General features: G+C 40.2%; 1 protein-coding gene across 7 annotated transcripts in view; it reads right to left on the bottom strand.

Moving 5' to 3' along the window:
* Nucleotides 1–510: 510 nt before the first annotated feature.
* The window catches only part of SLC16A3 (solute carrier family 16 member 3), a 35084-nt gene continuing 23637 nt past the window's right edge, over nt 511–11957 (bottom strand). For 5 of the 7 annotated variants that reach the window (XM_073684163.1, XM_073684165.1, XM_073684167.1 and 2 more), the window contains exons 3-5: nt 4067–4210; nt 3146–3913; nt 511–1217 (exon numbers count right to left, since the gene is read on the bottom strand). In XM_073684163.1, the coding sequence (XP_073540264.1) occupies nt 928–1217; nt 3146–3913; nt 4067–4210 (1202 nt within the window). In that variant the 3' untranslated portion in view covers nt 511–927. The remainder of the gene's footprint in view (nt 1218–3145; nt 3914–4066; nt 4211–11957) is intronic. The other 2 variants (XM_073684162.1, XM_073684164.1) reach the window with 1 other exon arrangement.

Raw genomic sequence — 11957 nt, 5'->3', positions numbered from 1 at the left:
TCACCGAGCAGCTGTAAATACTCGGAGCTCGGCCCGAGCATACTCGGCGAAAGGGTTAATAGAACATACTCGCTCAACACTAATGCTGTACTATCAGCTGTGTACAGATGTGTTATCTGTCATTACAATCCTGCCAGTGATGATAATGAGCCTGCAGAAAACTCTTTACTGAAAGGACAGGAAGTAGGAGTCTAAAAAAGCCTTAGTGTCCAGTGTAAAAGTTGCAAGGTTACTAAATGTTTTTTTGTTTTCAATAAAGATCACGAAAAAAAAAATTGCAAAATGTAACAAAAAACATGCAAGACAAAAGCCTGATTTAAACAATGGGTCCTTGTCTCATGACAATTCCTGTAAGAAACAGCATTATGATCCTGTGCATACACTATATAAAGGCTTTTGCACTATTGCTAAAATTTCCTTTGTACCTAGTGTTTCGTACAGAAGAGATAGATATATATATATATATATATATATATATATATATATATATACACACACACACACACACACAACTATTCTTTTTTATTTTAAAAAAAATGATGTTTATATGAACAAAACGGACTTCAGTGTAATACCAAAAACAACCAAAAATCAAAATCTGAAATAAAAAAAAAGTTCATAAAGAGACACCATAAATAAAATGATAAATATAAACAGTACATTTACAGTGAACACACGCAAAAAAAAAAAAAGTTAAAATCTAAACAGTGTAAACCCCAAACACTTAAGTTCAATGGGTTGATATAACAGTTTACAATAATTAATATCAGCTAACATTTTAGACTGTGAGAAAAGATGACCTTTTGCTTCCACTTCTCCAAATGTGATTTAGTGTCCTGATATCCTGAATACACTGGAGTGATCACTTATTGGCACAGCCCTAATGCTAATCCTATAAGTAAATTCTGCTAAATGTCCAGTCATCCATCACACACAGGTTTCTGGATTTGTTATAACTTCACCATTTTTCTCCTTCTCTTCATCCTTTAAGAACTGTTCTGCCTCGGCAGAGTCCGCTTTCTCTTCTTGGATGGCTTGGTCTTCTGGTTTACAGATCTCCCTTATTTCTGCAACCTCTTCTTTATGATCTGGTTCTGCAGGCTTTTTCTTAATACAGAAGAAATTGCCACAAGTTAAAACTAATGCAGAAGTCACCACTTCAGTTCCGGCAATAATAAATACAAACATGTATCTTCCAGTTGCATCCAAAAGTTTCCCTATTAATAAAAAAGAAAAAAAAAAGGTCATCAATATGATGAGGACAGATTAATACTTTAGATCAACAACAGATATAGTGTTTAGGTCCAACTTCGGTGGGGGAGTTTTTTTGGCATTTAAAATAACAAAAAAAAACAAATCCGATTTTCATCCAGAAAAGTGGGACTATTTTTCTCTCTTGTCTGTGCGCAATCCGTTTTTCTACTCAGCAGCTAATAATCATTTACAGGACCATATACAGTTTCCTATGCTACAGAATTGTAACGTATCTGTAAAAAATGTTCTCGCACCCATCCGATTTTAGAGTGAAATCGCAGCATGTGAAACAAAATTGGTCATCTGCAGTGAACCATTGAATAACATTGGTCTGAGTACTATCCGATAACAAAACAAGATTGCTTTTCTATCAAGGGTATATTCAAAAGCGGCATAGAAAGCCAACTTTCCTTAAAGGGGTTGTCCACTACTTGGACCCCTTCTCATTCCTCATGTTTGGCCCCGTTAAAATAAAAATACCTCTACTTGCCTCTGGTGCTGGCGCTGTTCCAGGGGTGTCAGCACGCACGTTCCTGAGGCTGATGTGAGGTTATGTCACGTTAGCGTTGCGACCAATCCACAACGGTTTCACTGTCCAAGCCTTCGGACGAATTGAACATCAACAGGAAGTCAGGGCTGCAGCTGCTTTCACTTCCTCTTGACGTTTGATTTGTCCAAATGCGGGGATTGTGAAGCCAGTGCTGATTGGGCGCAGGGCTCATGTGACATAACCTCACGTGAGCCCCGGAAAAGCGAGTGCCGACACCGCTGGAATGGTGTCAGGACCGGTGGGGAGTATGGATGTTTTTATTTTAACTGGACCAAACATGAGGAATGAGAAGGCATTGTCTGAGTAGTGGACAACCCTTTTAAAAGAAGCATTCCCACCAAACATTTTATTTTCTAAACCTGTGTAAATGTATTTGTAGCACAAGTGCAGCAATGTATTCACAGATCGTGGTCTTTCCCGGGTTACAGCGCCACTCTGCCCCTCTACTGGGTCACATGACTACTATTCCAACTTTCCAGATCACGCAGGGCTCCCTCTATGGGCGCATTCAGACATCCGTTAAAATGGGTCTGAGATCGAACCCATATATTTCTATGAAGCTGTCATGCTCCGCTCTGGAGTCTCACGGCCAATCCGTGCATTGCGGTCCGATTTGTACGGACGTCTGAATGCGCCCTAAGTGTGAGCTTAAAGTGGCTTTTTCAGTGTAAGTCTATGGAACGTCAGAATGAGGCTCCATAGGCCTACTTTGTAACAGTTATTTCCAGCTCACATATAAACGTACTAAATACTGTTCCACGGTCAAGTTAAGGATAATCAATCTTTATTAATTTCCAAAGGCAAAAAAATATAAAGATCTGTGTGATCCAGCGAGTTGAAATAGCTGTCTTGGAACCCAATAAAGGACCAGAGCAGCGCTGGAAACTGGGAAAGACAGCGATCAGTGAGTATATTTCCGTATTTACATTATATATACACTTATACAGGTTTAGGCAATACATAGTTTGGTGGGAGTGCTTCTTAAAGCATGTTCTTTAAGGGGTTCTTATTAAAATGACCCCCTCTTTAGATTGAAACAGATTCAGAGATCAGCAAATGCTATTACATGCTGGCAATAAATGTCATACCTGAATGGGCCAAGGTCTGGTAGAGTAAGAGCAACCTTTTTCTAGTGCCCCGTCACTCTTGTAAATTTAGGGGGAAGCATTGCTTCTAGTGGAGAATACTGTGCCTCAATACAAAAGCCATTAAATGGGCCAATCGCTTTTAAATGCTACAGGTTCAATTAAAAGGTGGAGAAATTATCCAATTCACCAGTGGTGATGTTTAAGTTCCCATAAGTAGGAAAAAAAAAAAAAAAAAGTCCATTTCCAGGCTTACCTGCTGATGGTGGTCCAATAAGTACAGCCACTGCTTCCACCAGAAGAACCAATCCAATAGCACTAGGGAACTTTTGTGTGCCAACAATTGCCATGAGGACCTCAAACTGTAAAGCACCAACCATCCCATATGAAATTCCAAAAAAGATGCAGAAAACCACCAGGCCTCCGTATGTATCTGACATGGATCCCATTAGATCTGTGAATCCATTAAAGATCATAGCGAAGCCAAACAGATAGACACAGCGTGGACGAACCCACTGCAGTCCCGCAATGACCCCACAGGTGGGCCGTGCAAAAATGTCAATAAATCCAAGAATAGTAAGGAGGAAAGCAGCTTTTGTATCCTGAACCCCGATGTCTTTTGCATAGCTCACCACAAACACTGGCGGAACAAAAAGCCCCAAAACCATGATAGAAGCAGCTACAGTGTAGATGACAAATCCACGGTCCTTGAACACAGAAAAGTCAAGAAGTTTTTTAGGTTTGGGTTTTTCTACTTCTTTGGTCTCTTCTTTCTCAGACTTTGGTGGCTCTAGCGGCCTCATCAGAGCACCACATGCACAGCAGTTGAGGAGCAGACCTCCTAATATGAGGAAGCCTCCCCGCCAGCCGAACTCGTACTGAAGAATTTGTCCTAATGGAGACAGGGCACAAAGGAACACAGGGCTTCCAGCAGCCGCCAATCCATTGGCAAGTGGACGACGTTTGTCAAAGTATCGATTTAACATAATGAGAGAAGGCTGGAAATTTAATGCCAGTCCCAGACCTGTCACAAAACAATAACATTAGCCAAAAGAAAATCAAGCGCAGAAATTTTTTTTTGTAACTTTTGCAGCAATTTTATTTTAACTATGTACTCTAAACCCATAACAATTCTTAATATTCTTCATACTATCACTATATAAATGATATAACCTACCTGTGATGACTCCAGCAGTGAGGTAGATTGTTATGATATTCGTACAAAAGGATGCACACACCATCCCAAGTGAGGCAAATAGACCACCAACCATCATTACTGGCCGGCACCCAAACCGGTTCACACATATACTACAGATAGGACCTAAAACATAAGATATAGTAGTTAGCCAATAAAAAAAGGGAAAAACATACCGTACATGTGCAAAAGATCTGCAAGTAAAGAGTGGAGGCGTCCACATTACACAATACATATAACTATGCAAGTCAGGTGTTTTCCAGAGAAATATTGGTTTTAAACTTTTTGCAAGTAGTCACAATACTGAACACCAGGTTTCGGACCAAGACATACCTTCCATTTAGTCGGTGTAAGTGTGTGACAGAAACTGTCGTGTACCTGACCCTGAAGACACCAAATTGCGTTATGTGAATATTGACATGCGCTTTTACTGCATTTTATGATGACATGTAAAATGTATAGAGTGCAACATCCGGGGCCTACGGCATGAACTAGGCACTGAGTAGTGTGCCTTAATCCCTATCCTACATAGGAAGCCGAATGGGGAACTGCGTGAGGGAAACGTAATGGATCTCGGGAATGCTGTGATGGGGCTGTGCCTGATACTACGTGTTAAAGACTGATGTTCTTGAACTGTCCAGTAAAGTTGATCCTGTTAAAACCAAATAGGTGTCTCCTCATGTGTGTGCGGCTGGTCCTGGAACCATGAACATGGAGACAGCGAAGGCTTCTGGCCTACAAGTGAGTACAATGCAATGTACACAGCACAACACTAATGGACTGGGATACTGTATGTTTGTAAAGTGCCAGGGCGTGGAGTAGCAGTAGCTCGCCCACGGCTGCCGTACTGGGCACGTTAGAACTGTTTAACGTAACATTCAACCACATCCTTTGTTGTTTGCAATATCCAAATGCCATCTTGAGAGATATTGAGATAAACTATTATGGAAGCTGGGCTAAACCTTGCAATGAACAAGATTAGTCATCTCCCTATGCCGCAATAAACATGCATGCATAGCTGATAATTTATGTCAAATCTGCAGATAAGGTATGAGCAGACAATGTCTTTTTCAGGTGGATTCTGCTCAGAAAACCATCTAAAAAAAGTGCTAAGTTGCTCAAAAGATCGAGCAGCTGCATTTCTATGTAAACATCACTTGCTGTTGAAATGTTCAGTCTTTTGAGCGTCTTTTAACCATTTTAGGTTTCCAAAGACAACCAAGTGATTAAATGAAGTGCATGTCCATTCTTCAGACATTTTCTACTCTGAAGACACTCTATACTTCACAATGCAAGTCAATGGGAAGGCTCAATAGACATCCAGGCATCTTTTTCAGCGTTCTGCTAGCACCATGGAATCAAATGGTGCTCTAAAAATTAAAAATAATAATAATTTGTACTTGACAAACCACTAGCAGTTTCTTCATTGTTGAATGGAGTTTTTTTTTTTTTTTTTTTTAAAAAAAGGACGACACAAAAAAGCTAGAAAAACACTAAGAAAAAATAAACACAGTAGAAAACATTGATAAAGCGCTTCAGAAGTGTCCAAAAAAAGAATCTGTGAAAAAAAGATACACTAGCGTTTCCTGAAACTTCTTCCCCTTGAAAAATTTGAAGGATTTGTCCACCTAAAAAAGACGCTGGATGCACAAACCCTTAGAGGAGGTCTGGCAGCAACAAAGAACTCAGCATGTTAAAATCCAGTAAAAGGTGGAGCCCATACACATTAGACTGTCACTTATCCTGCCAGTCTCACTAGAATCAGCCAATACGGATAATATAAAACCAGTTAGTAATCTCAAATGAGGAGGGTTTATACAGAGAAACCTGTACAGATTTTTTTATTTTTCTTTTTAATCCAATAATGCAAGAAAAAAAAACAACTGAATCTAAAATGTGATCATTTACTGAAGAAATCTGCACCTCACTCTTGTTTACAGTGCAAGACAATGGATGTTTACAGGGGATCAAGATTAAGCATCCCGTGTCATGCTGGACAGGCTAAGCTCTCAGTAAATGATGGATTACGCCTCATTAGTGAGAGACGGTTGTGACAGAAGCCGATTTGTTGTCTACTAACCACACCACATAATGTCCTACTGAGTATTCACCTGCGCTGGACACTAGTTATTAAATTATAGGACCTGGTATAGCAACAATAGATCAATCGTAGTGAAGGCAATTATAACAGTCTGCAAAGGTCATTCTGATCTGAACTGTAAGGGCATGGTCCCAAGGGGCGATTTCTGGATGGAAAATCAACTTACAGCACAGAGGAAATTGACTGATGTGGACCTTCAATAAGTTCTGTCATTCTGACCCCCTTCCAAGACAAATGCTCCCTCAGCGTGGCTAAAAGGGGCTGTGTATTGAATCATAAGCCGCTCTCAGATACCCTCTGAATACCTTGCACAAGATATAGTCAGCCAGTCTTGCTCAAAGTCAGCAGGTTCAGACTACTTTTCTCTAATTGGGGGCCTTAGGGCTCGCTCACACTGGTGAGTAGCCGGCGTATAACTCAGACAAGTGTTATCCGATGTCTCATCTGATAGCACTCCCTCCAATGTTATACTATGGAGTAGTGAAGACTAGCGTTTATTTTCTCATGCCGAAAAAAAATATCGCTGCATGCTGCAATTGGCAGTGTATATCGGATGACACACACCCATACAAGTCTATGGGTGCACGCAAAACTTTGGACTGCACTCAGATGTCATCAGAGTGCAGTCCGATATACGCTGACTCACAGAATGTAGAGAAATTAAGTTCTCCCTCTTCTTCGCACATGTGATCCAATTCTTGCATGCGAGAGAATCAGATCACAGTAAAATGACAGTCAGTTTTGGGTTTTTTTATGCAGCAGGAACCTGTCACATTGTACATACAGTCATATATGTGAACAAATTGGGATAGAGAAAGAGAGCCTGAGAAGAATGGTATATAAACATACAAACACCTGGAATTTCAATGAATAAAATGCATGTTATATGGAATCTTTTACTACAAACTTTGTTGGAAAAGATCCAGTACAGAGGCCTGTACACAAGTTACAGACTTGTCACATTTTGTCCTGCGCAGATTTATCACAAAACCTGAAGGATTTCCTAGTACCAGCAAAGTGAGTTAGAATCCTGAAGTCTCATGCACACGTTGCTTATTTGTGACTTGTAGATTTGGTGCAGATATAAATCTTCAGCATGTCAGTTCTATCAGCGTTATTGCTGCAGACTTCACCCATATTAATGAATGGGGAAAAATCTGCAATAAAAATGCAAGTAAAAATGCATCAAAAACAAGGCGATAATACACCTATTTTATGCAGCATTTTTCCTGCCAAGAGATGCAGAAATTTCTGCCCCAAATACTTAACGTGAGCACATAGCCGAACTTGTATTTTATCCAATGAAATCCCTGGTGTCTATATGCATATGAGTAAAGTGGGTGGTCTTACTAGTGAGTGACAGCTATCTCTGCATGCACAGTCACAGGGAAGACTGTCAATCACTAGTAGGACCGCCCACTGGACTCATATATACAAACACCAGGGATTTCAATGAAAATTAAACAAATCTGATTGAAAATTTTCCCACAAAAATGTATCTCAAGCTATTCAGCTCCTCTTGCTTGCAAATCAGATACCATTTTAAAGATGTTAGATTCTCTTTAAATCAAATCAAGAAATAAAATGAGACCACCATCATAGAAGACTGGGAGATAGCTGATCCCATGTAAATAACTGACAGGTTGCCAGTCCAGCTTGACTATTAGCCTGTCTTCACTCAGCAGCTAGATACAACACTAGGCTGGATTACACCGTCCTTATGCTGGTCCGGCTTATCCAGCTCTGGAAGGGAAATCACATACAGGCTTCAACAACTGAGAGAATGACTGTGCTCCTGGCAGGAACCCAAAATGCTTTGGAAAAAAAATCATCCAGACAAAGGATGACAGCTCAACATACAAATACCACCTTCTGTCTAATGTATCTGGGTATCTATGCTTTCCAAACATTGTTTCTCCTTAGTCTTAGGGTTTGATGGGCTCTTGAAAGCATGCTGTATGTTTCCACCGAGTAGATGTCATTGTCCTCACAAATCCCAATAACATCCTGGCTGCAGGAATCTTAGACAAGGACCCATACACAAGCCCATATGGTGTATCTGTGCTGCATGGATCTGCAAAACATGGGCTCACACTGTACCTAAGAGGATTTTAGGAATCTGTAAGGGAACATGTACAATCATATGTAGTCTTAGGCCACGGCCCCACTAGGAGTATTTTTTTCTCAGGAGTGGGAGCCAAAACCAGGAGAGGAACAATCAGAGAAAAGGTAGAATAGAAACAAGTCACCAATTCTGCATTTATCTCCCACTCCTGGTTTTCTCTCCCACTCCTGAGAAAAAATACTGACCCAATACTGATAGTGGGGCCGTGGCCTTATCCAGAGAATGGATAAGATTTTCCAGCCAGAAAATAATTGTAGAAAGGCAAATCCTGATATACTAGCCATTTGCACCATGTCATGGTTGTCATATATAAATGGCTCGAAAAATTAAAGCAAGTCAAAGCTGACATGTCCATTTTAAAATGTTTTGGCAAGACAGCATTAATAAGTGTGCTCCCCATAAATGAGTACATGTAAAAATCACACACACACACAAAAAAGCAAATGAAATCAGTATGTAGAGAACAAGACTTTTCTGGGAGCATTAGTTTTCCTTTATGTTCCTTAATGTTCTTCCCTGCTCGGCATTGACATGTAAGAATCAGTGGTGGAGATGAATGACAGAACCAATTAATTCCACTTCTCACTGCAGAAGAGCCAGCTTTCTGCTAGGAAATTATCAAGAGAATTTCCCCAAATCAAGTCTTGCAATTGTGTCATATTCTGCATGTTTAATTTAGCACACAATCTATATTGGAACTGCAATAAAAATAAAAGGTGAATGTTTTTATTACCCAATAATGATCACAGCCTTGTAAGGATTTCACATGTGAACAGAGCCAGTGTGTGACATGTCCAGTGGTCAACTGTAACGAATCCAGTGTAAAACTGGATGCAAACTGGAACTTATCCATTATGATCAGTTTCCCATAGACTTCAGTGTTAGCACTTGGATCTGTTTTTTTGTTGTTTTCTTTTAAATCATCTTTTTGGGGACCAGACAAAGTTGGGTAGAACTGTTTGTGGGGAGGTGCTTTGACAGAAAAACTGCAACTAGGGAGTTATTTGGACTTTTATAGATGCGGAGTAGTGATGAGCAAGCATGCTCGTCTAACTCTTTCACCAAGCATGCTCGGGTGCTTACTGAGTAGCTTCGGCATGCTCATATATTATGTTCGAGTCCCTGCGTCTGCATGATTTACAGCTGTAAGACAGCCTCATCATATGTGAGAATTCCCTAACAAACAAGCAATCCATGCATGTGTTCAGGCTGTCTTAGAGCTGTAAATCATGCAGACACAGGGACATAATATACAAGCACGCCGAAGCTACTCGGTAAGCACCCGAGCATGCTCAGTGAAAGCGTGAAAGGAGCATGCTCGTTCATCACTAATGCGGAGATATCAAACATTTTGTTTTTTTTCTTTATTTTTCAACCTGGGAAAAGGGTGTGGTTCAAAAAAAAAATTCTTCTTTTTACATCTTTGGAAAAAAAATTCATTTTTATTTTATTTTTTGAACCTGCAATCGTTGAATCCCTTGTTCTACTGTATATACAGGTGCATCTCACTAAATTAGAATATCATCAAAAAGTTAATTTATTTCAGTTCTTCAGTACAAAAAGTGAAACTCATATTATATAGAGTCATTACAAACAGAGTGATCCATTTCAAGTGTTTATTTCTGTTAATGTTGATGATTATGGCTTACAGCTAATGAAAACACCAAAGTCATTATCTCAGTAAATTAGAATAATTAACAAAAAACACCTGCAAAGGCTTCCTAAGCGTTTTAAAAAGTCCCTTAGTCTGTTTCAGTAGGCTCCACAATCATGGGGAAGACTGCTGACTTGACATATGTCCAGAAGGCAGTCATTGACACACTCCACAAGGTCCCAGAGTTCCAATTTTCTTACGGAAATCAATGTCCCAGAGTCTGGAGTAAGAGTGGAGAGGCCACAATCCAAGCTGCTTGAGGTCTAGTGTGACGTTTCCACACTCAGTGATGGTTTGGGGAGCCATGTCATCTGCTGGTGTAGGTTCACTGTGTTTTATCAAGACCAAAGTCAGCGCTGCCGTCTACCAGGAAACTTTAGAGCACTTCATGCTTCCCTCTGCCGACAAGCTTTTTGGAGAGGGAAATGTCATTCTCCAGCAGGACTAGGCACCTGTCCACACTGCCAAAAGTACCAATACCTGGTTTACACACAACAGTATCACTGTGCTTGATTGGCCAGCAAACTCGCCTCCCCTTAACCCCACAGAGAATCAATGTGTTATTGTAAAGAGGAAGATGAGAGACACCAGACCCAACAATGCAGACGAGCTGAAGGCTGCTATCAAAGCATCCTGGGCTTCCATAACTCCTCAGCAGTGCCACAGGCTGATCGCCTCCATGACACACCGCATTGATGCAGTAATTGATGCAAAAGGAGCCCCGACCAAGTACTGAGGGCATTTACTGAACATACATTTCAGTAGGCCAACATTTCAGATTTTAAAAACATTTTTCAAGCTGTTGTTATAAAGTATTCTAATTTACTGAGATAATGACTTTTGTATTTTCATTGGCTGTAAGCCATAATCATCAACATTAACAGAAATAAACACTTGAAATAGATCACTCTGTTTGTAATGACTCTATATAATATATGAGTTTCACTTTTTGTATTGAAGAACTGAAATAAATTAACTTTTTGATGATATTCTAATTTAGTGAAAAGCACTTGTATTTCTATGCAACTATCATGCTCAGGTCGGGAGAGCCGATGGCCAGTCTGTGCACTGCGATTCGATCCTCGTTTAAGTTATGCGGCTGATTCTTCCCTAACTCGAACCAAACCAATTTCTTTAAACTGAATATGTTATCAGAAAATGAACAGAAATAAATTAACTTTTTGATGATATTCTAATTTAGTGAGATGCACCAGTACGGTTTAGAATTACAATATATAGAGCAAAAAAATAAAAAAAAACACAGACAATATGATATGTTTCCCTTGAAACATAAGCCTAGCCTATGTTTCATTGGCGTGCAAAGATGGCAATTACTAGGTCCGTCAGTAAGCCCCCAGCTGCCATGGCAATCATCAACACCCCACGATCGCATGATAGGGGGGGGGGGGGTGAGACCTGATGGGTGGCAGAATGGTTGCATGACGCAATGGCTCCACTGAAATGTTGATCTTGGATTCAGAGTGGCATTTAAGTGGTTAAAGAACAACAATTGAAACTATTTCTGATGGTACTGGTAGTGACAGAAGCTAACTGTATAACACAGCCAGCACATGGCTCAGCTCCCAAGACCATTCTACACTGCTCAAAAAAATAAAGGGAACACTCAAATAACACATCCTAGATCTGAATGAATGAAATATTCTCATTGAATACTTTGTTCTGTACAAAGTTGAATGTGCTGACAACAAAATCACACAAAAATCATCAATGGAAATCAAATTTATTAACCAATGGAGGCCAGGATTTGGAGTCATCCCCAAAATTAAAGTGGAAAAACACACTACAGGCTGATCCAACTTTAATGTAATGTCCTTAAAACAAGTCAAAATGAGGCTCAGTATTGTCTGTGGCCTCCACGTGCCTGTATGACCTCCCTACAACGCCTGGGCATGCTCCTGATGAGGCTGAGTATTGTGTGTGGCCTCCACGTGCCTGTATGACCTCCCTACAATGCCTGGGCATGCTCCTGATG

The sequence above is a fragment of the Phyllobates terribilis genome, unplaced genomic scaffold, assembly GCF_046119375.1.
Source record: "Phyllobates terribilis strain yellow unplaced genomic scaffold, ASM4611937v1 Scaffold_5__5_contigs__length_657084704, whole genome shotgun sequence".
In the NCBI taxonomy this organism is placed as follows: Eukaryota; Metazoa; Chordata; class Amphibia; order Anura; family Dendrobatidae; genus Phyllobates; species Phyllobates terribilis.
The sequence above is the reverse complement of the archived record's forward strand: the minus strand, read 5'-3'. Positions and strand labels throughout refer to the sequence as shown.